At 55.4% G+C, this 27,215-nt stretch overlaps 8 protein-coding genes across 8 annotated transcripts; 5 read left to right on the top strand and 3 right to left on the bottom strand.

The window, feature by feature from the left end:
• Positions 1 to 194: 194 nt before the first annotated feature.
• Positions 195 to 2,736, bottom strand: JN550_010410 (uncharacterized protein; the record flags this gene model as incomplete). Its single annotated transcript, XM_049308661.1, has 2 exons — positions 195 to 2,367; positions 2,423 to 2,736. 2 exons carry the CDS (start codon positions 2,734 to 2,736, stop codon positions 195 to 197), a joined length of 2,487 nt encoding a protein of 828 aa, XP_049167690.1.
• A 931-nt stretch (positions 2,737 to 3,667) lies between these two features.
• Positions 3,668 to 7,848, top strand: JN550_010409 (uncharacterized protein; the record flags this gene model as incomplete). Its single annotated transcript, XM_049308660.1, has 2 exons — positions 3,668 to 6,407; positions 6,461 to 7,848. 2 exons carry the CDS (start codon positions 3,668 to 3,670, stop codon positions 7,846 to 7,848), a joined length of 4,128 nt encoding a protein of 1,375 aa, XP_049167689.1.
• A 1,020-nt stretch (positions 7,849 to 8,868) lies between these two features.
• On the bottom strand, positions 8,869 to 11,004 carry JN550_010408 (uncharacterized protein; the record flags this gene model as incomplete). Its single annotated transcript, XM_049308659.1, has 3 exons — positions 8,869 to 9,777; positions 9,876 to 10,385; positions 10,771 to 11,004. 3 exons carry the CDS (start codon positions 11,002 to 11,004, stop codon positions 8,869 to 8,871), a joined length of 1,653 nt encoding a protein of 550 aa, XP_049167688.1.
• A 1,520-nt stretch (positions 11,005 to 12,524) lies between these two features.
• On the top strand, positions 12,525 to 14,709 carry JN550_010407 (uncharacterized protein; the record flags this gene model as incomplete). Its single annotated transcript, XM_049308658.1, has 3 exons — positions 12,525 to 12,708; positions 12,771 to 14,274; positions 14,367 to 14,709. The coding sequence occupies 3 exons, from the start codon at positions 12,525 to 12,527 to the stop codon at positions 14,707 to 14,709; spliced, it is 2,031 nt and encodes a 676-aa protein (XP_049167687.1).
• Positions 14,710 to 18,422: 3,713 nt separating this feature from the next.
• Positions 18,423 to 22,090, bottom strand: JN550_010406 (uncharacterized protein; the record flags this gene model as incomplete). The annotated part of the gene is made up of 3 exons (XM_049308657.1): positions 18,423 to 21,275; positions 21,343 to 21,551; positions 21,649 to 22,090. The coding sequence occupies 3 exons, from the start codon at positions 22,088 to 22,090 to the stop codon at positions 18,423 to 18,425; spliced, it is 3,504 nt and encodes a 1,167-aa protein (XP_049167686.1).
• Positions 22,091 to 22,926: 836 nt separating this feature from the next.
• On the top strand, positions 22,927 to 23,913 carry JN550_010405 (uncharacterized protein; the record flags this gene model as incomplete). The annotated part of the gene is made up of 1 exon (XM_049308656.1): positions 22,927 to 23,913. One exon carries the CDS (start codon positions 22,927 to 22,929, stop codon positions 23,911 to 23,913), a length of 987 nt encoding a protein of 328 aa, XP_049167685.1.
• A 389-nt stretch (positions 23,914 to 24,302) lies between these two features.
• Positions 24,303 to 24,794, top strand: JN550_010404 (uncharacterized protein; the record flags this gene model as incomplete). The annotated part of the gene is made up of 2 exons (XM_049308654.1): positions 24,303 to 24,493; positions 24,548 to 24,794. 2 exons carry the CDS (start codon positions 24,303 to 24,305, stop codon positions 24,792 to 24,794), a joined length of 438 nt encoding a protein of 145 aa, XP_049167684.1.
• Positions 24,795 to 25,413: 619 nt separating this feature from the next.
• JN550_010403 (uncharacterized protein) lies at positions 25,414 to 27,043 on the top strand (the record flags this gene model as incomplete). The annotated part of the gene is made up of 2 exons (XM_049308653.1): positions 25,414 to 25,882; positions 25,944 to 27,043. 2 exons carry the CDS (start codon positions 25,414 to 25,416, stop codon positions 27,041 to 27,043), a joined length of 1,569 nt encoding a protein of 522 aa, XP_049167683.1.
• Positions 27,044 to 27,215: the final 172 nt, after the last annotated feature.

Here is a 27,215-nt window from a genome sequence, read left to right as displayed (position 1 = left end):
GATGTACAGGCACCATCGGTAAGAAACCCGCCACGAAGGAAAAGGGAGGCAGACACTTTTCGAATACTCAGATATTGCCCGGTCGTGGGGTGGCACATGTCTATATCGGCGAGTCCCACTAGGAGAAACCCAAGTATAACACATCTTAGAGCCCAGTGTATGTGTGTTGTGTTCAGCATCATACTACAGCTTGGTTACATCGGCTTGCCCTCCTTCAGCCAACCCAGTGGCTGGACGTAGCCTCTCTCCATCGCCTCCCAATCGACCGCACCTGGACCTCTTTCAGTCATCTCGGGCTCCCTGAACGTATGATCATAGCTTATCACCCCTAGAGCTCCGCATGGCATCTTTTGATCGTACCATTCCCCGTCGTCTCTCGTAATCCACGGTACTTCGCTGACACTCAACTCCTCCGTGGTACTACCTAGCCCCCTTTCACCCACGCCCTCCCATCTAACCCATGACCGTGTCTCGCCACCCGATATTGTAGCTTGAAACCCGGTAGTCTCGTCCTCGTCACCCCAGCCGAAGCTTCCATTTGTCCCGGCCGGAGCCTTGAGCACGGTAAGAGTGCCTTTGTTCACAGGTTCACCGTCACCATTCTTTAAAAGGACCCTTAATATCTTGACCTCGATCTCACCATTCGCAAACGCGAAGCCTCCTCGGGCCCACCCGAGCCAACTGGTAAGAACGGGTCTCACCAACCATTCCACGCCGCCAGGGGCCAGCAGTTCAATGCCGAGTATGCTATTCATGAGGGTACTGGTGGGACCCGCCGCCCAGCCATGGGCATGGCTATTCCGGCTTGCAACCGGGTATGCGGGATAATGAACATAGCCATCAGTCCGAAATCCCTCAGCGAGTGTACTGTTGGTAAAACCTGGTCCGTCCAACAGGTACCCCCACATCAGCAGCATCAGCTCTACGGCAGCATCATGATTGCCAGCTGCGCAATGCCCTTGAAGTTCAAATGATGATGAAAATGGGGACATGACGTTGGGAAATTCTGGTGCAGGGGCACCAAATTTGGTCCATCTTGAGCGGAGCGCCTCGGACATCGTTCGGGGGGTCTCAGACGCAGTACCATGCATTCCAGCGATGAGAGCCCAGGAGTTACCGTCTTGTGGGTCTACATGGTCCCTGCCAGAGCAGTGGCGGTCGCCCAAATTGTCGGAATACAGGCGGGTATCCTGACAATACAGTGCTTCGATACCGGATTGAAGACGCTGGCGCAAGGAGGACCACGTGGATATGTTTGGTTGTTCAACCGACCCCGATGCACCAGAAACGCCATGTTCCAGAAACGATGCCATTTTGATTGATCTCCCAAGGACCTCGTGAAGAATCGCCGTTGCCTCGATGTTGTGGCCGCCCATTCCGTGTCGGTTCCAATCGAAGGTTGATGTGACGTGCATCAAGTTCTTGGAGTCAATTTTTGACGTGCTGATACGTAATGCCCTCAGGTATGCTGGCCACTTCTGCCGCATCCAATCGATATCGCCCGAGTACAGGACGTAGTCATAGGTTCCCAGCAGTGTGTGGAGGTGGTACGTATCGCTGAACTCATCGTGATAACTCAAGGGCGGTCCAGCATACGGTAGGCGGCCATCCGAGTATTGACGCGAATAGAGCACATCCAGCGCATTGCGTACGGCAAGCATATCGTACGTCGAAACAGCAATTCCGGGGATGGCAATGTACATATCGCCAGGCCACACTAGTCGATCTCGTTTCGCGCCATCCGTGGTCACCGTTGTTCCTTGAGAGACGGTGAAGTTGGAGTACCATGATCCTGGAGGGGAGTTGTTGTGGTCTAAGTAACGGTTTACTGGGATCAATGCCGAGCCTTCTTTCGGATTGATGGTCGACAGCTGGAGAGTATATGCGCCGGCATACCAGATCCTGTTCAACAGAGAGGATGAGCTGTAGAAATAGCCAGAATAGGCGCGTCCATTTGACTGTGACGGGAATGACGTGCAGTTGACCCAGAGCTGTCTGACCCCTATGGAAGGCTTGGAATATGGCCTCCTCTCATCGAAGGTCGACGGCTCGACTTCCTGATGTGCATCAAATACAATCTGGCCAGATTTTTCTGTCAGCGAATCGCCATCAAAAGAGGAAGCGCTAATCCTGTCATCGAAGACTGGGATTACATCGATGTAGGCTGTCAAGTACTTGAAGCCCCCACGGTTGAATTCGGGATCCACGCAGACGGTACCAGTGCGGTTTCCAATGTGCAGATCCAATGGCAAGTCCCATTCCTCGTCATTGGTGGCATCGGTATGTTCTCCTACGAAGAAAGGAGACTCGGAGAACGAGAGCAGAACGACAGGCTCATCAGCAGACGATTCGAGATCGAAGCAAACCCTGGGTGCAGCATCAGTGATCGGCTCCAATGGGGTTTGTGACTGCAATAGCTTACCGCCCCGCGATATTCTCGGCGAACTCTACCGTAAGAAGGCCACTCTCGCCGATGAGAATTTCCCCTTCACTCAATACGCTCCCATCATCAGCTGCGAGCGCATGCCCTGTGGTCGTGGTGACATTGCCATCCACTCTATAGATCCGTTTCGGGGTGATGAATGACTTGTTGGCCGGGGCTTTGATATACTCTTCCCAAGGACCAGGGAAGACAGTCTCAAAGGGGAGTTTGTGGTAATCAATACCGCCACTGGCATCTGCCAGCGCCTGCACCAGAAGAGGGAGTAAGAGTAAGAGTCCACGGAGATGGCCCATAACGTCGAAACCGGAGGTTGCGCCACAGTCGACAGGGAAGGGATGCTGGGTTCATGTCCGATCAAGAAAGTATGCCTCTGTCTCTCCACGCGCCGCCACAGTGATCACATGATTTCCAGTCACGTTTTAAGTCAATCGAAGGGAGCATGGAAAGTCGTAAATGGATATATTCACACAATACTCAGAGAGCAAAAGCAGGTTTGGGAGCACTCATGACCTGGGTTACCCAGACTAGGAAGGACCTGCGACAGGTAGGGGGGACAATTTACTGCCTCCTCCTGTTGCGCTTCAGGGGGTCGCTTAACGCTGAGGCCATGTATTAGCAGCGCTTGCGCTTTCGTGCTAGCTTTCATCCAAGCTACTTAGGTATTCAGTAATAAAAGACTCGGCCGCAATTTCTATACGTGAAAACGTATAGAATACGTTATCAATATAAATAATATACCTGTCAAGTAACAACAAACTGTGAAAAAGACTAAACGCTCCAAATTTGCAGTATGCCGCACATTACTACATCGTCTGACACCTTCTCTATTGCCATATCTAGGTATGCGGCTGAACTGAATGTCTCATTTGGGAAGAAGTTCTCTGCCACAAATGTTAAGGATTGCAACTGAGCCTCCTTCCACCCCGCCCTCTTTCTTACCTTTTGTTTCTTCCTTTGAAATGGTGTCGACTACCCCGCTAATTCCATGATCTGTGCTATATGTCGCTGGTTCTCAACAATCACGGAACAATAATCCGAACTCAAGGTCCAGGTCAAGCAAGGCTGCAAATGGCGCAAAACAACTTGAAGAGCGGAAACCCTGCGGGCGCGTGTCCTTGGTATTCCCGACCGGACCTTCCATGGCCATCAAGGAAGCGTAGACGAAGGAAGGCTCGTAAAGGACTACCTGTTGCTCAGGCTTGCGAAGTGGGCCTTAAGCAACTCATGATCCAGAGGGCGAACCAAACCCAACAACAGGCCAAGCTTGTGGAGTCCACCGATGAGGTTGTACAATCTCACCTTAGATCTATAAACCCTGCTGTCAAGGCACAGAGATCTAGGGACGCAGAAAAGAAAACTTCTGAAGAGGTACCTCAACATGGAATACATGGATACATGGACAACACGCCTTTAGATGCAATGCTCTCCGCACTACAAGAACACGAGAACAATCTCCGATATCTCATGCATCTACAAACCCAAGCCTGGGCAGAGGCTGCAGCACAACATGAAGAAACTGGGGCACCCAAAATGACCCAAGCTAGTTCACAGAGCTACCAAGGAGTAGGACTTCATCAACAACGCCCACATCATTCCAATAAACCTCTAAATGCATTTGCCAAGAGTTTCGAGCCTGGAAAAGGCTTCATCCCGACATCGATGACACAAACCAGTCCCGAATTACAGCCCACTGAATCACTCAGCCGACCGAAACTCCCTGATGCAGGACAGCCTACCAATACCAGCCCTCCAACGAAGCAGGGTAGTTCGAGTTATGCCAGCCACGCAGAATCAAGGGGAGCACCGGAAGCACAAAACAAGAACGAAAATCAACAACCAGAGAAATTGAGTGTACCTGCAGATCGTGTCGGGCCCTCTGACCCAGTACCCGAGACTATGACAGAGGACGACAGCTTGACTACAACAGGTAAACCATCCGTTTTGCAATCTCCTGATGCTGAATTTCACTCGTTGAAGATGGCGGGAGAAGAGGTATCAAAGGAAAAGTTCAACACGGGACCTGCGCTTCCCCCCGTCATACTTGTCTCAACTTCCGATGAGACGCTGAAAATCTGGCCTAATGCACCAGCAACCATAGTTACTTATACGGATTCAAGTCGAGATACACAAACAATCACCAATACCACAGAAACAGCAAGACCGTTGGTATCCACTACCGCCAGCTCGTATGAGAAGCCGGCCTCCAGCAAGCGCCCCTTAGTTGTTCCTGCGGCCACAGGAAGCCAGACCGATGCTTTGGGCACTGCAGATCCAATGCCAGCCAAGGACGTAGAGCAGACTGAGTCTGACATCTCGCAATTAGTCTCACCCGAAGAGAGAGTAAATATTGTTCGCCTCATGTGTCAAGCTATATCCGACAAAATACCACAAAGATTTGGGACGATTGGTTCAGCGGACTCACACCCCACTCTACGGGATGAGATAGCAGCGAGGCTCTATGCCTTCTCAAAGCACCTAAGAGAGAGCTCAGATGACTGGGAGGAAATCCAAAGCTTGAGAATTATCCGAAACCTTAGGTGGGCGATTGCTAGCCGATGTCAAGACTTGGTTCTGAACCAAGATCATTCGAAGGCAACCACGCAGGCCCGGCCTACCATTACCACATTTAAATCACTGCCAGACCCAAGCAAAGATGACATTGTAGAAAGATACCTCTCAACAATCGCCCCCTTCTTTACGGCAGAGGTGGAGGAGGACGAGGTCCCCCATGACGAAGTACCGAGTAATGTTACCGTTGAAACCGCCTCTCCTGCTTATAGCGACACGGAGATCTCGTTATTAACATCGTCAGAGGCTAGCGGGGAAGCCGAGGTAGATATTGATGACAGAAACATCCGGGGCATCAACCCACGCCGGATTTTGGATCGTTTCTCGGTCGAGCCCGCGTTTGAGGCACTGACATCAGAGATCGGGCATCTCATAGAAAGATACGACTCTGATAAGATGTCTTCCATTCGTCGGCGTGTCGCTGTAGCTGTTCAGCGCCGCCGACAGCGCCATGGAAGTCTCCCTGAAGAGGTTGCGGACTGTTATTCTGCTACTTTCCATGTTGAATGGAACTTGAAACATTATCTCGAACGGAACTATGATGCCGGCACATCGCAAATCCTGGATCGTATGACTGCTGTGGTAGGGTCATTGTCAGAGGCACAGTTCTGCACAGTAGGCCAATATTTTGAACAAACCTGGCCAGATAGTCCACAAGAACTGCTCCGTGCAGTACAAATGTCGTTGGAGACCGGCGACAGAGCGCCTCGTAAGACCAGTAAACACCGCCTTGTTAGAGTATTTGCTGCTGACATTGGCGCCGCAGTGTTTGCTGAAAGCTCCGACATTTCTTTGCCGTTCCAAATCGCAGCCGACCTCCGTCATAACACTGTCCATGTCTTTGGCCACACGGAGATTATAATAACCGTTGCACAGCAGGTAGCTTGGCTAAATGCCGTATGGTGTGAGAAGGGAAATATAATCCAATATGCGTACACTGCAGTCGCAGAAGTTTCGGGAGTTGCGAACGACGATATTTTGGATTTCGCTGTCACTACCAAACTGGAAGATCCACCAGCGGATGAGACCAAAAGTTGTTGGAATGGTGTAGTTGGGCCGGCGGTAGTGATAACTGGCTATCCCACGCAAAAGCGACAACCTTCGCAGCGGGGACTGGAGATTGATCCAACCATTATGGCACAGCTTCTTGGTATCCAATACGCAGTCACTCTTGGAGGCGGCTTTGTTCTCAAGGGCCGCTTTCACGCTTGCGTGCCGGTCAAGAGACTGGAGGACTCGGTGCAGTGGCATGTGATCGACACGTATCCCAAACGACTTCGTTGGCAGGATATAGAAGATCAGTGTCCCGTTCGAGTGATGCACGAAAATGAGGAGGAAGAGTTATGGAACTCTCGGGGCTTCTTCGGCTGGTGTGCCTCTGTCGTCTGTCTGTTGGGTCAGTCCTGAAAGCGCTGCTGATATATGCCTTGTAACTGATTGCGTGTTTAGCTGCGGAAGGACTGCCTACTAATTATTTCAGCTATTCCAACGCCGCAAAGCCTTCAAAACTTCCGGCTGTTCAGCTGAAGAAAATCACTGCTGGAGTCAGTCGTTTCGGCATTGCAACTGTTGAGGCTGAGTTGAGCCGGCGCGATGGTATAGTTCATAATCAGAGAGCTGACACTTACGACGACATATTGGACGATGCACACGGGCTGCCTATTATTATTTATGGAGTACAAGATCGAAGAGGGTATCAGACCGATGCCGAGGAGATAATATTGGATGTGCTGGCACGACAACAGAGCAAGGGGGAACCTCTGCAAACGTCAAGCCACCAGCTTCAATACCCCGATCGCTCGCGCCGTACAAGGACTGTGCGACAGGCGATGCTAGCAAACGCTGATAAGGTCATCAGGCGTCCGTTTAAAACCGACCGCCCCGGAAAGGAGAACGTTTTGTTCAAGCAGGATGCCATAAAGCTGTATCACTTGCTTGACGCGCTTCAAGAGAGCTTATACTTTAAGGACGGAAGTTCGTTGGAGTTGAATCTGCCACATTCTCCAGAAGCATCTGGTTGGGAATATATGGATGTACTGACTTTCGCCTCAAAATGTTTTCAAAGACGCGTCAAACTTCGGAAAACCTGTGGAGATTGGCACAAGTATGCCAAAGGGATACGCGCGGTGCCGCTGTTCGTCGAGAATGCCGGAGACCTGATATCTCCCGAAGTTCCTAAGGAAATGTGCCGCACATACCAGCGCTTGCCGCCCGGCAACTCGTACATCGCAGTACGCTCAGAAGCACTGTCTGATCTCTTCCGCAGACAGGGGGGTTTGCAAGACCAAGACAGGCTGACCGACTCTGGATGTACACTATTCGGGCCCAAAGATGTTTTTGGGCCTTGTCCTCGTGCTCACAGACGGCGAAAACAGAACTACCAGTGTCCGTGCCGGAGAATCCAAATGGTAGTCGGAAGCCGCTTCGTGAAATTTTGGAAATGGCGAGCCAAGAGCCATTTGATAGGAAGTCCCATGGCTGCCAAAGAGCTCAACCACGGGGGTGCTCTCATCTTCGGCAGCGACGCCGTTCTTATTGAGATGTGGAATCAAGCCGGCCACATCAAGCCTGACTGGGATCTGATCAATGTTACGGCGAAAGATACGTCTTCTGCTGGAATGTCGACTCGGTCTCAAGAATCATATTGTTCAACAGGTCCTGCGCAGTCTTCACCTTGCCACGAAGACGACCCCGACTCTGATATAGATACAAACCCGCAAGAAGTGGCTCAGCCGAGCATTCTTCCTTCTATTGTCACTTCGTCGGAAACGTCCCCTCCTAGCGTACGCCGAGATTTCTACAAGCAGTCGTTGGGAAACATTTCACTTCCGCTGTGATGGGAATACCGTTCATGTTTACCTCGGTTTGCAATGCATATGTAGATTTGCCTTGAGTGCTAATCTGAATCAGCTGTAGCGAAGATGCGTCGTGGGGGTGCCGAATCAACCCATTGGCATTGCCCACAACAGCTTGAATACAAGAAAAAAAAAAATCCAAACCCGGGTTTTTCTCCAATGCTTTCTTTGATCATTGCTGAAACTGTGTGTACGCGTATAGACCGAGTGTGCTCTCTAATTGGCACCGATTTTACGACATATATCACTTGTGGTACAAGAAGCTGGGGAAGGCAAGTCGTTCACATTCTGTAAAACGCCCACCAATGTATCTGAAGCTAGGTAATGCTTTCTAAGGCCAACCACTTGGTTGAAACTCATTCACCGCCTTCTTCAGCAGGGGCCTTTCATGGCTGTTCTACCACTGGGCAGAACATCATTTCGACCACCAGGAGTCCAGTGTCCTCGACATGGACGGCCGATACCCGAGTCGTTCCCCCGACCCGTGGCGGGCCACCCAATATCCATCGAGACGAACAACATATCTCGTGACACGCAGACCCAAAGGGTTGGAGCTTTGAAGCAACCATTGATGACCCTTTTTTTCCTTGTGCAAAAATTATTCATGCTCTCCTCAAGTCGTGGCATCCTTCCCAGTATCAGGCTGGAGCTTTCAAGCTACCAAAGGACCTGTTTCCTGTCGCCAATCATGCCTGTCTTCTCTTCATGGGGTCGCTGCAATGTCGTGTGGTATAGGGGAGGTGGAGGGGATTGGTGCAAAAAAGTACTTGTGCTGTGTGTCGCTGGGGGGAATATGAAGTGTCGTGTAACAATTGATGGAATCTCGTCGCAGGTGGGTAGGTGCAGAGAGAGCCCCCCCTTTTCACTGCCGTGGACTGAGCTGCATCAGTGCATTGAGAGGTACGCGCTCTCGAGGGGGTGTAGCTGAAGGATCTGTGCAAACGACGCGTGTATCCCGCATTCTGAAGCCCGATTCAACGAAGGCATGCAAGGACCATTATCCTACATGTCCATCGAGTCACCTCCGTTGGCGAAGTTGAAGCCACCCTGGGCACCATTGGTGCCGAAGCCGAAGGTGCCGTTGGCGCCCTGGGCCTGAGGAGCCATGCCCTCGTCGGCGTTCTCGTCCTCGTCCGAGAAGTACTTCTCAATGATGTTGTAGGACTTCATGTAGATCTCCTCGTTGGCGTTGGTCTGGCAGTCGTGGATCTTCTCCATGCCGCCGCACTCCTCGATGAAGAGGGCGTAGCGGTTGATCGAGTCGCCGGCGTCGCCAGCAGCCTGCTTGTCCAGGTCGCCCACCTTGAGGATGTTCTCGAGGCCGTCGAGGGCCACCTGGATGATCTTGTTGTCGGGGCAGGCAAGGAGATCGCACAGGGGCCGGATGCAGTTCTGCGAGACAAGGTAGCGAATTTGCTCCGGCTTCTGTAAGCCGCCGCTTGTGGCATTGCTAATGGCCCAGCAAGCCTCTTTTCTCGTCTTAAGATCGCCATTAGAGAGCAAATGGATAAGGGGCGGGATGATGTTGGCGTCGATCACGGACTGGATCTGCTGGCTGTTACCCGCAGTGATGTTCGAGATGGTCCAGCACGCTTCCTTGCGGATGCCGTCCTTGTTGGAGCTCAGTAGCGACAGGAGGCAGGGCAGAGCACCGCAGTTGATGATGACCTGGGTCTGAACGTCGTCTCCGGTAACGATGTTGCCGACAGAGCGCAGAGCAGGGGTCTGGACCGAGGTGGAAGCGTGCATCAGCAGCTCCACCAGGCGGCGGGGGATGCCAGCCTCGATGACGGCCTGGATCTTGTCGTTGGAGCCGTCGCTCAGGTACGAGATGGCCCAGCAGGCGTCGATGAGGACCTCGTCGTCCAGAGAGTAGACCAGCTTGGCGAGGACCGGGAGGGCAGGTGCTATCTATAAGTTGGCGGCGGTTAGCAAGTGCGGACGGGGAGCGCGACGTGGGGCGTGGGACGTGGGACATGGGACATGCGGCATGGGGAGTGAGTACTAACCGTGTTCCAGTCGGGCTGAGGAGTCTTGCCTCGGCAGAAGTTGCTCAGAGTCCACGTAGCATTTCGGAGCATGCTCAGCTTGCGGCTGTCGCCCAGGAGGTTCAGGAGCGGCTTGAGGGCACCGCAGCTCAGGACGTAGTCGCGACACGAGGGGCTGTCTCCGGCGATGTTGCCGAGGGCCCACACGGCCTGCTCCCTGACATCGGGCTCGGGGCTGCCGAGGAGCTCAACGAAGATGGGCACGGCACCGGCCTCGATGACGACCTGTGTCTGGGTGGCCGAGCCGGAGGCGATGTTGGTCAGGGCCCACGCAGCCTCGAACTGCACTAGGGTGTGCGGGGACCGCAGGAACTCGACGAATCGGGAAACTACGCCAGTCTTGATGACCTCCTCGATGGGAGGGTTGCGCTCCTTGGACAGGAGCTTTCTGAACTTGGTGGTGGCTTGGATCTGGAGGTCGATCTGTTCCGAGAAGACGCCCTGGACCATCTGGGGCAGGTCCTCATTGAGCTACATGACACGTTGAGTCAGCGCCTGGTCCGGCTTGGTGGTATAGAGATTGTCCGCTCGATTTTGAGCTCTTGGTCTCCGAGGGGCACAACAGCGCCGCTGCGGCGAGAGGCGGCTACGGCTACCAAGAGACAGCATGCCCATCGCAAGCCGGAGAGGTCATCCAGGGCGAGGGAATGCGACCCCCCGCGTTGCAGTCAGGAGTCGCAGTCGCCGTAGACAAGCGCGAGAAACCCCGGGGCTTGCAGATGCATGCAAAATCCAGTCTGTAGCGCCGAAAGCCGCCACCCTGCTGAACCGCAAAGATGGAGGTTGTGGGCGGCGCATGCGCCGACGGAAGAAGAAAAAAGCGACACGAGGTTGAGACAAAAAAGGGAAAACGTACCTGGCTCTCTGTCGGAGCAGTGTCATCGTCGCTGTCGGGGGCAGCGCCCAGGGAGGCGCCGGGTCGCTGGTCACCGGTGCCGATACCTCGTCGCTTGGCCAAGTTCTCCTCGCGCTTTGCCTTGCGGATCTCGACCTGCTGCTCCTCGCGGCGGCGGCGCAGCTCGTCGGGCTTGAAGGTGTTCTTGGCCTTGAACTGGGTCCGGCGATGCTCGGGGATGTACCGATCAGCCATGGTTGCGGTTGTGGTTGCGATGCTGGTACCACGGGGTGATCTGGTGGGAGGAAGGGTGGTTGTTGCAAGGGGGATGGATGGAGGGACGGAGGGATGGATGGATGGGCCAGGACCAGCGATGGGATGGGAATTTGTTTTGGCTGGCTCGGGGCTCCTGCTGCTCTGGCGGCTCCGAGGGGCGTTGGGTCCCTTAAAAGGCGGGGTGATTTGTTTTGATTGACGACGGAAGGGGCCTAGAGGGAGGATGGATAGATGAAGAATTCTCACAAGTGGAGACAGCCAGGCCGGCTTGTGAATAGGAAGGACTCGTCCGGTTCGACGCTGACCAGGTCGCAATTACTGGGCAAACAAGTCGTAGTTGGACGACTCTTGTGACTGCGAATGCGGGATGGAGGAAGGGGGGGGAAATTTCAGAGGTCAAGGACTGAGCCCCAAAGTCAAAAAACATGAGGGGAAGCGACTTATGATGCAAGGTGCTGAAGAACCCGGCACAGGCACAATGGCAGGTGGCCAGTAGGTGGCCAGTAACAGTTGGAACCTGGAACCCGAACTGTCCACGGGCCCAGCATCTGCTGTCGCCCCTACCTAGCAGCCTAGGTACACCACCTCACTACAGTACCGGCTACTGGTACAGGTCACAGCACCCGTGGGCCCTCCTCGCAACCTCGCTCCAGGCTGTTCGTTCCACTGGCTTCGCCCGCCGCCAGTTCGGTTCGTAGCAGCTCTCCCGCGCGCCCACTCCCAGGGAGCGTCTAGAACTAGAGGGCCCCTGGAGCTTCTTCCAAGTCTGGGGCCAGTGCCAGACAGCTGGGCGACGGGACCGATTCGTGGTCTGCCGCCTGAGGCACCAGCTGAAACTCGTCCACATCACATGCCAGTTGGACCTGCATCCATCCCTTCCATCCAATTGCCTCCGTGGACGAGCGGTCCGCCCTCTGCGACAACACCTCACATGTCTTAGGGAAGCCTGAAGGGTCTACAACCCGCATCAAAGACACCCCGGGGATGTCCTAAATGCTACTCCCTATGCGCACTCGCCGTCGGCTTCCCCCCGATTCTGGCTGAGCGGCGGCAGGCCATCCAACCTGGAAGTTAGTGAGAGACATCCAATGTCGGTGGGACCCGTTGGCTGCTGCTGCATAGCAACACCCCACCCCGCCCACCACCTCCGGAATAGCCTGGGTACTATCCACGATGAAGGGTGTGGTATGAACATGCACGGACCTTGGAAGGCTCTAGTTACCCCTCAGGCCCCCCCTCTACGGCCTCCAGTGCTTACAAGTACCTGAGTGAGTGATCCAATTGCTGCAACGTGATTTGGCGGCACGCTCGCGACTCGGGCCGGGGCTGGCTTACACGCCTGTGCTTAATTGAAACGCGTCTACGACATCGTACTCGCACCACGGGACCATCCAGTTCGCGACGGCCTCAGGTCCCGCCGCTGTTTCCCTCTAGTGCGGGCCTCCGGTGGACATCGAACCCCTTCCGACTTTCAAATGTGACACCTCCAAATCCTCACCATGCCTCAATATAAGCCCTCGGGCTCTGCGGGCCACGCCAGGACCCAGCTCAGAGAAAAGGATCTCCCGGCTGGCGTTGTGAGCATTCGCGATATCCTCGATGGTCAAATCTCTGTTGGGCGATTCACCAGCGTCATCGGCCTGGTCAAGGACATGCGAGCTCCAATGCCTACCAAGGGAACGGGTAACCAAGATATCCCGCCCTGACGCAGCTGCCGTGAGCCCGTCGCTGACTCTGACTCAAAGACTGGAAGTGTGCCCTGACATTGTTCGACAAATCCACCGAAGATGACGCTTCTGGAATCACCCTGAGCATCTTCCGCCCACAGAACGACATGCCTCAGCCAAGCGTCGGCGATGTGATACATGTGTGGTCCGCCAAGGTGTACAGGTATCAGTCCGAGTTGACCCTCATCACCAACCGGAGTACCGAGATCCACGCCTTCACTGCCGCTGAGATCCCTCGCCCACCGAGATCCGCAGCCGATGCTATGAAGCCATCACATCGAAAGCCCGTCCGTATACCACTGGACAAGGAATTCGAGTACATCTCGTGGCTCTACCACTCTGTTGACAAGTACATGCTACCCACTGCCACTGATTTTCAAAGCAACGTAGAGCGCTCGATGAACATCAAGGACAAGTTCAACGTCCTGAAGGATGTGCGCGAGGGTCAGTTCTGCGATCTGATTGTGCAGGTGGTCAAAGACCCCTTTGACCAGATGGACAAGGTCAGCCTGTGGGTGACCGATTACACCGAGAACGACAATTTCTTCAAGTTTGCCTGGGATGGTTCCGATATGCCCAACGGCCGAGACGGTGATCCTTACGGCTACACCACCGCCAACAGCAATGCCGCATCCCGTACCTGGCCTGGGCCCTTCGGCAAGCGCTCCATGCAGATCACAACTTACGAGCCCCATGCCAGCTATTTCCGGGCCGAGGTCAAGCCTGGCGATTGGGTCAAGCTCCGTAACGTCCAGATCAAATATGGCAGCAACGGGAACAACCTAGAAGGCTTCCTGAGGGAAGACAGGGGTGCGTTCGGGTCAAGGCTGGCGGTAGAACTGCTTGAAACTTCTGGTGACTCCCATATCGACGAACGTCTCAAGGAGGCGATCCGCCGGAAACGCGACTACGAGAAGATTGCCAGGCAGCAGAAGAAGGACTACGCCGCCAAGGAGGGCGTGAAGAGGAAAGCAGAGGACTTTGTGGATGACACCAAGCAGAATGCCAAAGACCGCCGCAAGGCTCAGCGGGCGGCAAAGAACAAGCAATGGGTCGAGCAGGAAGCCAAGCGAGAGGAGCTGCTAGGCCTGAACCAACTCATCAAGTGCGAGAGCCTCGACGAGCCGATTTACCCTCTGGGCGAGATACTTGAGCCGCCCCCATACAACACCACCATAGATGGGCAGGAGGTTATGCTCACCTTGCCGTTTACCAACGCCAAATACCGCGCCAACGTAAGGGTTGTCGACTTCCGCCCCAGGAAGCTCGAGGATTTCGCAGTTTGGAGAAAGGTCAACGAGTACGACGTGCTGTCGGACTATAGTGGAGGCTCAGACTCCGAGTCGGACGACGATCCGGGAACCCTGGACGCCTTTGCAGGGGAGAAGACCTGGGAATGGTGCTTTGCTCTACAGCTTGAGGAGGCCGGTGCCAAGGCAGGGAAGAACGGCCCTCCGGAACGAGTATGGGCATTGGTGAACAACGGTGAGGGTCAATTGCTGACAGACCGCGATGCGTGCGAGTAAGTCTGGGTCTATAACCCCGCGCCCGTGGGGTAAACACCAGGAGCGCACAAGAAAAGGTGTAAACTGCTGACACCACATCCCGTTGTAGTCTACGAGGCAACCCAGACGATCTGTCCGCCCTCCGAGAGCAACTCTTCAAGCTCTGGGGCAACCTGGAGGAACACAAGCAACACGAACTCCAGACACAGATCCAATCACGGCGGCGACTCGCAGCCAACCAGGCCCCGCCGGACAGCTCGGACAGCGAAGACGGCGGCAACGACCGGGACAAAGGGGCGGCGCCACCCAGCAAGGTGTCGAACAAGCCGTTTACGTGCTGTCTCAGGCAATACGGCGTTGCCATGCCGGAGCGCGACCCGGCCAAGTGCAACGCGGGTGAGGGAAAGCGGTACCAGAGGATGTTTGGGCTCTTCGGGACCAAGATCTCCTGATCTATACCCGGGCCGCACCCGTTGCGAGGAGTGCGACCATTGTGATTTGTGTTCTCTGCGGCGTTGGATCATAACGTACCTGGACTCGATTTGACAGATACCCCCAGTTTTTTAATGAAGGCGTTTCAAAATGGATATTTTGTCGCAAATTTCAAACGTTCGGCATATCGACCAGTACCCCAGACGTATTGCATGGTGCACTCCAGTATACCCAAGGTGCGCCAAGTCACAAATCTTGTGAAATGTAAACTTCATTATATTCCCATCTATGTTCAGCTCAGACCGATATCCCCCAAGCCCGAAGCTACAAAAGAAGAAAGCCCCAAAACCAAATTGAGAAACGCTCGTAAACACTGGCACCAGCGAGTGCGGGATAGGCACCCGAAGGGTAGGTATATAAAGTTTCGCGCCGCCGGCAACCCTCGACGTCACGCAGAGACGCGGTCGGATAGCCGATGTAAATGTCAAGTTTAAAATCTACAAGATAAGCCGAGGACGAGGAAGAGGGGGGTCAGGAGTAGGATGAAGCTTCGTTCGTTTTAAAACCCGATTAAAAGAGACCTCTGTCGGCCCTTTCCCATCAACACTTATTACAATCTTTGTACGGGCCTAGTATACGAATGGTGGTATAATGTCAGAGAATGCTCCCGCTAAACATTCGAATCTCGCAGCAGTTTCTTCGCCCCCAGGGTGCTCTTCTTTGCACTCTGTTATTGTGTGACATTGCTTCCTTCCCTTCTGTCGAATGGATATTGTCCTCTAGCCCTTTTCCCTTTGCTATACGCACGCTCGCTCGCTTGCTCATGCTCATGCTCTTGCTCATGCTCCAGGGGTATCAGTGGAATACAAATCGCCCAACCGCTCTCTCAGGGCCATGTCGCTGCCGCGGGCCATGGCGGCCCTCAGGCCGTCGTCCACGAGGCCGTCGAGGACGTCGATGCGGGCCTTCTGGCGCGCGTTGCGCTGGGGGTCCCAGAGCATGTGCCAGAAGCCCGTGGTGGCGCGCAGGGCGCGGCGCTCGAGCCAGAGGGCGCGGAAGGCCTCGAGGTCGGGCTGGCTCTCGAAGCAGACGCCGTACATGCGGCAGTACGTCTTCCACTCGACGGGGCAGTCGGTGGGCTCGAACTTGAACAGCCAGCTCCACATGTGCTCCCAGGTGCGGCCGACGATGTAGTCGCTCCACGGCGTCTCGACCAGCCACTCCATGGCGTGCGCGTACATCTCGCGCGGCCGCCGGTGCACCGTCTCGCGCGTCACGGCGAACTGCGAGCAGCAGGGGCTGGCCAGGATCTCGGGCACCTCGACGTCGGTGCCGAAGTTGGCCTGGAAGGCCTCGCGCATCCAAGGCTCCTCCTGCTTGGCCGACTCCTCGATCGTCTTGGTCGTGTTGATCCAGTCCGGGCACGCGTCGTGCCAGTTGACGCGCAGGTTCGCGTAGCCGCGCTGCGCGACGGCCTGCAGGTTCAGGTTCGAGAGGGTGAAGAGCATCGAGTCCCACAGCTCGTAGTCCGTGTGCCACGGGTTCTCGTCGGCGTGGATCAGGATGGCGACGTCGGGCAGGTCGTCGTAGTGGTCGTAGAGATAGGTAAAGTACATGAGCGCCTCGCGGCCCTTGGGCACGGGCGGGTGGTATTGCGCCCTGGCGTCATTGGAGACGTAGCGGACGATGTCTAGGTTCGGGATCTGCAGGCGCGACGTCCACGATATGTCGTCCTTGGCTATGCTGGCCACGACGAGCTCGACGCTCAGGTTGCTCTCGGGGCTGTATGGGTAGGCGGCAAAGTCGACTGGCGGCTTCGCGGGGGGGTTCTGGTCGTCTTCGGTGCTGTAGGTGCCAGCTGCTTCGGCGCCGGCGAGAGGCTGGAGGATGTGACGGTTGAAGGCAGGGACGAGGTGGTAGAGCCACATGAGCACCGAAGGGAGCAGCACTAAGGCGATGACAAAGTTCCTCCTACTGAAGGGCAGCAGAGGAAACCCGCAACGGGATGGCACCGCAAGCATGTTGCATGTCCATGTGTTGGGGGGGTTGTTGGCGCTCGACGAGGTCACTCAGGCAGGTTGTTGATGATGCGAGGCCATCCACGGGCTCTTCCTTTCTGCACCGATTCGCTGGGGGAAGGGGAGGGAAGAAGGAGACGACCCGGTCGTTCGGGAGTAGTGTCAAGGCGTAGTCAATGCTGGAAGACTGATGAGACCGGGGTTGGGAGGAGAGGAGGAGGAGAAGGAGGAGCTGAGGAGCTGAGGAGCTGCACAGCGTCTGGATGCCAAGGCAATCGCTCACGGCACCGCGTGGGTGGGTGGTGGTGAGGAACGAGATACGGATACAGATACAGATGCAGAGGAGAAGGCGCCCATGCACAATTCACATGACCAGGCAGCCATGGGTCAATGTTCACGTCTACCGTAGCCAAGCAGCCCAGCAAGGCGCAGGAGGGAAAAAATGATGGTCTGCCTCGATTGGCAACCTAACTGGGTCTTCAGGCAAGGCATAGCGTACGGCACAGTGACCCATGGGGGGGCCCTTGGGGCCGCAGAAAATATGCCCCTGGTCGATGGTCCAAGTACGCGTCCTACCGTCTGGTTACGTTCTGTATTGCAATGACATCCCCTGACGTGTATTTTTTTTTCGGGGTCGACTGCACTAAGGGCCAGCTTAGAACGAGCGCTAGAACAGCACGATTACCATGGTTTGATGGTGGGCAGGGGGGCCCCAAGGGGGCCTCTCGGCCGTCAGATGGTGTCAAGCCAGGTTGGGACTGATTGGGGGGCAGCTAAGGGGAATAGGGAAGTAATCTGGGTACTCGTTTCGACGGGGTGGTGGGTGGGATCCCAAGCCGTTGCTGATTGACAGGGGCTCTGCAGGCAAAGCCAAGGCCAAGGCCAAGTTCCGTATTTCCTAGGTAGCGATGGCTAGGCCTTCCCGGCGCTAGGTCTTGGTCTTGCTGCTAATCGAGGGGGGGGACTGAATCACGCACGCTTAAGCGGCAATAACTCATGCGACGCGTGGCGGTGGCTTAGGTTTGTCTGTGAAGCTACAGCACTCTCGCTGCGTAGTTACGCAACTGTTATGTTATCTGACGTCCGCTGCCTACCTAAGCGCTTAGTGCCGCACAGTATACTCGTAGCCCTGTATTGCCGGTTTGCAGGCTGATCCTTATACTGTGCGGTGCCGCGTTTGTGTATGTGTCGGTATAGCGTCCATACCATGGTATGTTGTGTGCATATTGTGTATGTGTGTGCGACAATTTGTTGCTTCTATCCGTGGATGTACCTAGGTAAAATAACCCCCACTCGTAGCGAGCACGTCCTTCGGCACCACATAATCCTAGGTTGGGTTACTTTAAGAACCAGACATCAAGGTCACGCACGATAGTTGCGAGAGGGACGGAATGGTATGTCATTATCAATAATCTATACGCCTTTCCTGCCATCATTATCCCCGCCATATAGACAAGCCACCGCCGCTCTCCAGTGTCAAAAGGGGAAAAAGAAAACACTGAGCCCAGATCCTCGTACAAAAATCGAACCTTTGTGCTGGCTCCGAGCTCTGCGCAGGTCAAGTCCTTGCATGAATCCAGATCGCCCGAGCCAACACGGCAACACCACGAGCGTCGTACAAGAGAAGAAACACCGTAGAACAAGTTTTCTTCCAACGCCGCAACCCTTGAACCCCGAAACTAGTCCGCCACGTCTGCAAGGCACTCGGAGTTACTTCAGTCGCCCAATACATCGTCCTCATCCATGGGCTCTGCCGGCGGCTCGTCTTCTTCTTCTTCATCATCGTCGATGATGGGGTCATCGAGCAACTCTCTGTTACGGAGATCCTGCTCGTCGCCTTCCTCCGGTTCTGCTTCGGCGAAAGGGTCTTCCTCGTCATCGTCATCGACCACGATCTCTGCGCTCTTCGCTGGCGCCTTGTCGGCTTCCTTTCTCTTGGCTGCGCCCTTCTTCTTGCCCTCTCCCCGCAGCTCCCTGAGATGATCGTCGTCGAGGAAGGCGACGACTTCCTTGTAGTTCGGTCCCAGCTTCGCCTTGTTGCGGTTGAGACGCCGACGCAGTTTGCCTGCGTGAGGACCCGAGGCATCAATCACCTTGGCCAGGATACCCAGAACAAGCTTGCCAGTCAGGTCACACAAGATCTTCTCGGCCTTCAATTCTGCTGCTTGCCGTTCCAGGTCCGTAAGTTCCTCGTCCTCGTCGTCCTCCGGAGGCAACTCATCGTCGACTGGGTCGTCGTCATCGTCCGGATCGTTGAGCGTCTTCTTGGCCCGCTTTGCATATGCGCCTTCGGCTGCGTCGAAGATGGGGATGATCTCGGCCGGGATGAGAGCGGGCGGCAGTTCCTCGAGCAGGGGCCTCAGCTTTCCGTACTTGGCCGCTTGCGGTCCGTGGACATGCGGTCGCAGGAATACAAACAAACCACAGGCGTCGCACGCACTGCCCGTGGCCGAGAGCCGCAGATCGTCATTGAAGCCACGTGACGATAGGGTGTGGATCAGGTTCTTCACAAACTCCTTACGAAGCATGACCAGTTGGTCGACTTCGGCGTTCGCAATGTTTTCTTCGTTTTCTATGCTGGCTTGCAGTCTTCGAACTTTCCACATAAAGTACAGCAGACAGCACTTGATAGCGAAAGCCACCACCTCATCTTCTGGGTCGTCAAGGTCGCCATCCGATTCGGTGAGCAAACCCCTGTGCACGATGCCCGTTAGCATCTTGATGGGAGGGTCGTTGAAGTCCTTGGCCGTGCCGGGTGCCTCGAGGACGTCGACGCAGTCCGAGATGCTCGTCAGCTTGCTCATCTTCTTCAGGACGTTCGCAAGCTCGGCCAGCGCAGCTCGGTCGAGGTTTCCACGGACGGAGAGCTCGCACGTCTTCTCGAAACCTCGTAGGTTGTTGACGCTGTTATCCCAGAGGACCGACAGTTTTCTGTCCACAAGCTCTTCGAGCTCTTCGTACTGCCGGGCGTGCAGGAGAGCAGCTGTGGCCTCATTGAGGACTGCCTGGTCAACGTGACGGTTGAACTGCGTCGTAATGGCATCAAGAAGTTTGTCATACGTTGCTGATTTCTGGCGTAGTTGTTGGAAGAGGTCAAGATCCAGGAAATGCTCCAGCCGTAGTATGATGCTTGCAACGTGGGGATCCGAGCCATATTTGTTCAGAAGCTTAGGAATAATATCGGCCAGCCGCGTGCCGACTTCCTCCTGCGTATCGGCGTCTCTTGCAATACGCTTCTTTGACCTGTCATGCTCGCCAGCCCCCTGAGTCAGGGTTTCCTTCACAGCAGTAGCCAGAACCTCGAGCAGGATCGCCTCCTCCTCTGACGTTGGGGCGACGGCCTTGCGAGTAGCTGCCTCTATCGAGTTGGTCTTGGACTTGGATCTAGATTTGGAGCTTGTGGTGTGGTCAAACAAGAGGTAGCCGGCAAGTACCTGCCAATTGCTCACCTCCGGCATCTTCTCGTAGAGGGAGGATGTGGCCAGAGCAATCCGCGTCTCTGGGAGGTTGGCGTTCACCACGTCGGCAGCCACGTCAAGTCCATGTCTGATTTCGTCCTGCTCCTGGTCCAATTGGGCGTTGTAGACTGCCAAGTTCTCGGCCAATGCTTTGATGTTGATCCAGTCCTTACGCAGAGAGTCGTAGTCTTCCTCCTCCTCGTTGCCGAAAACCTCCTCGATGGCATCGTTGCCGCCAATGTCGTCGATCTTGTTGACAATGACTTCCTGGATCAACTCAACGAAGAAGGGAACGACTGCCTTGCGCACTCTGGCCTCGTTCTCGAACAGCAGCTTGCAGATGGAATCCACTTCTTCCGGTTCGAGCATGCCGGAAGCGCGCAGGACGTCGACGACGCCAATCGCAGCAACGCGCACGGAGGCATCGTTGTCTTTTGTGGCCATCTCGACCAGGCGAGGTCTAAACCTGTCAATGAAATGAGCCAACTTCTCGGCGTCACGTTTCAGCACCCTGGCCAGCTGCTTCAGCACTTCCAAGCGCGTGGTAGGCGCGACATCGGAAAGCAGCCATCCTAGATATCGAAGGTACTCTGGGGCCATGTAGACCGTTGGGAGAGCACAGATCCAGTTGCCCAGGGCCTGTATGCACTCGGCACGGATCTTGGCGTCGATGTCTCGGTAACGATGGACGAAGATGATGTTGAAGAAGTCCTTGACCTTGTCATCAATCACCTGGCGGTTCTGGGTGGCAGTGTCGAGGGCCTTCTGCGTCTGCGCGACGAGCCCTTTGTTCTTGCCACGTCGGCCTGACTCGGCTTGCAGGGCTGAGCTTGACTTGGTGATTCGGTCGTCCAGCTGCCTGGTCACGACAATCATGGAGGTAAGCAGCGAGAGGCCGACGGTGGTGGCCGTATGCCGGAAGGGGCGCAGGGCCGATGAAGACATGATGCCCACCCATCGCTGGATGTTGTCGAGGAGCTCTTCATCCTTGTACAGGGTGTCTGTCTGGTGCAAGAGACTGACGAGCGACTCAAAAAATCCAATAAGCAGCTCACGGAAGTTCTTGCTGCTCTTTGCTCTTGATATGAGGGGGTACTCCGAGATGCTCGTCTGTACAAAACGTCATGTTAGCCCAGCCCAGGTTCATGGACCGTGACTCGGAGGAATGTTGACATACCTGCTCGAAAGCCTCCTCTAGCTCCGACAGCTTGTTGGCCGAGTTCTCCGGGTCCCGGATGTCGTCCTCGGTCAGATGCTGGTCGCAACCGGTGGCGAGGAGCACGCAGTTGATCAAGTCGGTCAGAGCAAGGGCGTCGTTCTCCTGATAACGCTGGAACCAATGTGCGGCAACGTCGTCGGACGAGTCGCCCGAGCCAAAGATGTCAGCTATATCGGAGTGTCAGCAGGCGGGTTTCTATCGCTGCATGGCTGCAGGTGCATCTGCATCGGCATCTACATCTGCACGGGGGCCGTCGTCTCTTACCGTAGAGGCCATCGCCCTCCCGCCGCGCGATCGCAACGCGCACCGTCTTCTTGGGCCGGTTCGGCAGTCTCACAGCAGGCGCTTGTGATGCGGAAGCAGTAGCTGGGGCGCTTCCATTGACCTTCGGCCTCTTGGCGGCGGGCTTCTTGGGCCTGGGCTTGGACTTGCGCTGTTTGGGAGCTAGGTCGTTTGTGTCGCTCTGGTCGTCCTCGTCGGATGCCTCGTCGCTCAATTGCTCGTCGGCAGAGGCGTCGTCGGGCTCCTGGTTCTCCGCGTCATCGTCGTCGTCGTCGTTGTCGTCGCGGCCTCTCTTGCGCCGCGACGTCGAGTCGTTCTGGACCTCCTCCGTAAACTTGCGCGGGGCCCTCACGACGCGTCCGGAGCGGCGGCGCGACTCTGCGGCCGAGGGCGAGGGCGTCGCGTTGTTGTCTGGGCTCTCCATGAGGGGCGGTCTGGCTGGTGACATCTACAGAGAAGTGCAGCGGAATGCGACCATTTCTGTCGCGGCGGTCTGTCGGTATCAGCGGTGTTACCCGGGGGTTGAGCGCGTCGGGCAGGAGGTGTGGTGATGATGATCTAGTGGGGATGGGCGAGCGGACCGCGTGTTTAGAAAATCATCAATCTAGGCAGGATGCGACAGGCTCTCTGGGCTCTGGGCTTTTGGGGGGGGATGGCCCAGCAGGCCAACCAAACCACCGCAATGCTCCCTGGAGCAAGGCACGTTAGTTAGGGATCTCCAGGTACGTACTGGGACTCCCTACTGCATGAAGGTACTTCGACTACCTAACTACTTAAGTAGGCAACCCAAGTAACTTAGCGGGATGTGTGACCCCCTATCCTGGTTGGCTGGGAACCTGGAGAGCGGGAAAGTCGAGTTGCGGCCTTGGATCTCAGGCCGCAAGACATCCTACGTACTATGCATCCACAGCTGTGGGACAGACTCTAGCTTGTTAATGTACGAGTTTCTGGAGTGATATTGAACGGTAACTTTGATGTTCACCGCTCGCGAGTGGCATAACTAGATCGCCCTATATTGGCCAGGTCTGTATCGGTTGGGGACTGACAGGGCCGGGGGTCTCCTTAGTGTTTGGACCTCTACGTGATCGGGGTTCTTCCACCGGTACTTCGGTACCGTAGGTATTGCTCTCGTTCTAGGCCATTGCCGCGGCGAAAAGGCTCACATCACGAACGGCTTGCCAGTGGAGGCATATATGCAGCGCAGAACATGCATCATTGTGGCTCTTCTCCATTGCTGTGATATAGCTGCGAAGTCCCGACATGAAGTCGCCCTTCCCAAAGTCCACGTCCTCGCCCGGAGAGGGCCGTATTGTGGTCAAATCGTCACCCAATAGAGTGTCTGCTCTGGAGAGCATCACGTATCAGTACCCTTTGAAGCTGATCTCTCCATCGTTCAAGCATGATCAGAAGAGTGTCCTGGTTTTCCTCCTATCGTACGGCGGTGGTCTGGTCGGTGGAGACCAGGTCAACCTTGCTATCGACTTGCAGCCAGACGCAAGACTGAGCATTGTGACCCAAGGGCACACCAAGGTCTTCAAACCAACTTCTCCAAATATAGTTACCAGACAGACCCTGCAAGTCGAGATCCTCGATGGGGCTGGCCTGTGTCTCTTGCCAGATCCCGTGCAGCCTTTTGAGGCTAGCAATTATGAGCAGACCCAGATATTCAAGCTCACCGGCGGCGCCTCTCTCTGTTTGCTAGATTGGGTGACCCATGGTCGGTCCGCGCGAGGAGAGAACTGGGACTTGCTTCGATGGGTCGGCCGCAACGAGATCTGGATGTCGAACAAGACCAACGAGTCTAAGGACAGGCTTCTCGTGAGGGATACAGTCATCCTCGATACCACACCTCAAGCAGCCCCTTCAGCACCGCTGCGAGATACAATGCATGGTAATGCCATCTTTGGCACCTTGCTCTTGCGTGGGCCATTGACAAAATCCTTGGGCGAGTTCTTCCTTTCGGAGTTTGCTGCGCTACCCAGACTGGGTGCGAGAGATTTCCGCACGGCAAAGGAGAAAGCAGCAGAAGAGTCAGGCTCCCCATTGGACAGATGGCGGGTTTCCAGGCTTGCTCAAGAATCCTTGGACAACGTGCTTTGGTCTGCTGCCCGTGTCAGGGGCTGCGTGGTGGTCAAGTTTGGAGCCTCGACGGTCGAGGCTGGTAGGAATTGGATTGGATCCATGCTCATTCAGGAAGGAAGTACGGCCGCCAACTTTGGGGAGGATGCCCTCATGTGCGTCCGCTAAACAGGAAAGATCGCCAAACATGTGTTTTTAAACTCAACCTCAGTCTTGGTGCGTTTGGTAACCATCTACCATATGGCGCCGCCTGCGTGGTGGCCGAGAAAATGGAATTATTGCGATCCAGAGTGACCGGACACCAGTGCCAGGCACTTACAGTGCCCAAACTCAAGACAGACATCCAGCTCTAGACGCCGATATAGACACCGATGGATATTTCCTAGACCTGATATTCACACCTATACGTCGTCAATCTTGCTTAGCAAAAGTCGCTGCTCTGGGGCAAATCTGAGCCAGTAATCAATCAGCTATGCTCTCGGTGAATAGTATGGGAAGATTATGTCCTAGTGAAGGGGTCTGGTCTCTTTTACAGAGTCACGGGTCTGTACTTTCAAATGGCCGGTCTTTCAACGAGAAGAGGCGATACCAGCTCGGGTAGTGCAGCCGATGAGGTTGACCAGTTGCTAACGAGAGATTCCTTGAGCCGTCGATCCAACCAGACGTCCTCCCCCTTGATACCAAGAACGCCTTCGCCGACCACGCGGCGGGGTTTCATTGCAACCAACTACCACCGAATCCAGTTTGTGTAAGTTGGGACGACCACCAACCAGCCGCACACAGGCCGACAAGTATGGGCCAGCCTACACCGAGAAGACCCCCAGAGATTGGAGTACTGGATCGACAACCCTGAACGCCGCATCAGGCAGGTCCTGGTGCAATCCGACCTTTCCTGGTTTCAGATGCCTACATACGACCTCGTGGAGTTCCAGGACATTCGGCTCACTGCTCATGTGGACTTCATGTCGGAGGAGCAGCTGATTCGATGGTTGCAGAGACTCCTGGTGATGCGGCCTGGCGTGAGCGACAATTGGTTTCTTTTCGACTAAGAGCGAGCAGAAGGTAGCAACTCGATGCCAAAATTTGGGGACAATCCGGTTTTGGGGAACAGACGAAAGGGGCGCCTGAGAATCTTCAGCACAGCGCAAGCTGTGGACATCACTGAAAGGGCCTCTCGACACATGGTGAAACGTGTCGATATGTGTCAATTTCTCGCTTGCTTTTTGAGTCTACTAAAGAAGGGTTTTCGTATAGATTCACACGAGAGGATTTGATGCTCGTTAGGAGAGTTGGTACATAGTGTCACGGATTCCGTTGTGCGGCCGTCCCCTCCCAATCCTCAATGTAGACTGCTGAGTGATTCCTTGGCCGGGGTATGCAACCCGCATAATTATCTGCCTGCAATGTGGAAGTGACATCGAGTAAACAATAAAGCGTAGGAAGCCAGGGACTAGGTACGTCGTAGTGTACAGATCGAAGGGGTATAGAAGAGGCTAGGCGAGGCAGGCGGTCACAATCGGCGCAATTCGTCCCCCACCTACGAATTTCTTGAGCTCCAGGTCACCCCACATCGCCTGGCGGGAGTCACAGTCAGCCAGAGTGGGAGGCCAGGCAGGATTGGAGTTCACTCGGTCCATCTCACTCTTTCAGCACCAATGGTCCGTCAACATGTCTTCTCGAGGTAGCACTAGGGGAGGTAGGGGCTCACGAGCCGGCCGAGGCGGCCGTGGCGCCTCTGCAACCGCTGCGACCCCCTCGACCAGACCTTCCATCGAGGACGGCACACCAGCAAGCTCTGCAGGCGGCGATGTCACCATCACAGACGCCCCGGCGGCACGAGCTGCCACGACAGATGCGGCCCAGTCCGCGACCCAGTCGCCAGCGCCCGCCGCCTCGGGCCGAGCCCGCTTCAGGCCGAAAAATATTCGCAGAGACGCTGCTGAGCGGCAGAAGCTGGAGGAGGAGCGCAACCGAGATCTACAGGCCAAGATCAAGATAGAAGAGCGCGAACAGAGAGATGCCGACCGTCGAGCGAGGCGGGGCGGCAGAGGACGGGGCAGGGGCAGAGGGGATGCCGGCGGTCACTTTGTCCGGCGGACCGTGACCGCCGAGGGTGTGTTCTCTGGCATATCGCAAGGTACGTTTTAACACCACAGAGCGCAGTGCGCATTCAGGCGCGAGACTGACCGATCTTTCAGATATGGTGAAGCAAGGAGGCGGCGCATGGGGGCAGAGATCCGGCGGTGCCGGGTTCAAAAAGGAAGGACAGACAGAGTGGGGTCCTCGATACCAGAATCGTCGCGCGAACGAGGTACGGGTCAACGTCGATTCCCTACGCGATAGTCATGCACCGGAGGAAAATCTCGGGGCCTCATCAAAAGCCTCTGGCATCCTCCCGGTTGGCATCATCAGAGTGGAGCACAAGGCCGAAGATCTCAAGGTGGCCACCAGTGCCGAGCTCGAGGCTGAGGAGCAAGAAGACGATGACGATGACGACCTTTTTGTCAGCACGCAAGACGCGGTCCGGCGCGATATCGAGATGGCCGACGACAACGAAGTCTGGAATGTAGACCCCAGCAAACCCGAAGAGCACAAGGACGTCAAGATCAAACCGGAACCCGGCACTGAGGAGGATGTTGACACAGAGATGGCGGACGTCCCGGTCAAGCCGGATATACCGTCCTCTCCGGAACTGCAGAAGAAGCCACTGGCCGAGGACATGGATGCCAAGACGAAAGCAAAGGAGAAGAAGAGAGAGAAGGCACTGCAGGACCGAGAAATCCAGGCCATGGCATACGACGCTGCATCTCTCCTCCAGGGACTTTCCATCAAAGAAGGCGACGCACAAGACAGAGACAACAAGTTGTTCCTCTTTCAATTCCCGCCAATCCTTCCACCTCTGCTCCATCTCAACGCCGACGGCAACGAAATTGTGGAGCTCGAAGATGACAAGGAGGCGGACAAGATTAGGATTAAGCCTGAGCCTGGAACCTCAGGTCCCATTTCCCTTAGCTCGGCCAGGCCGTCCGGAGGAGGCTTCATTGGCAAACTGAATGTGCGCAAGTCGGGCAAGGTGGAGCTGGACTGGGGTGGCCGTATCCTTGACCTTGGTATCGCCACAGATACCGATTTCTTGACTACTGCAATCATTGTAGATGAGCAGGAGAATGACCTCGCCTCAGGACAGGGCAAGGCGACAGCTATGGGCAGGATCTACGGAAAATTCGTGGCGACCCCCATCTTTGAGGAGGAGGCTGACTGGGAACCTGATCTGGAGGCTTTGAACCTCTCAGTCTGAAGAGGCAAGCCACTGCACGCAAACCATTGAATCAGGCGATGCCGATATACGCAAGGCTAGATCCTTACACTAAGTCGGCGATAAGGGAGCCATACTCTGAAGCTGGAGGCCTTGTATGAGCCGTAGTTCCGCGGTCCTTTCTCTACTACAAGGTACATCTCGGGAAGATCAG

Source organism: Neoarthrinium moseri (genome assembly GCF_022829205.1).
Source record: "Neoarthrinium moseri strain CBS 164.80 chromosome Unknown scaffold53_Wmoseri_CBS_16480, whole genome shotgun sequence".
Lineage (NCBI taxonomy): Eukaryota > Fungi > Ascomycota > Sordariomycetes > Amphisphaeriales > Apiosporaceae > Neoarthrinium > Neoarthrinium moseri.
This window is presented reverse-complemented; position numbering and strand designations above follow the sequence as displayed.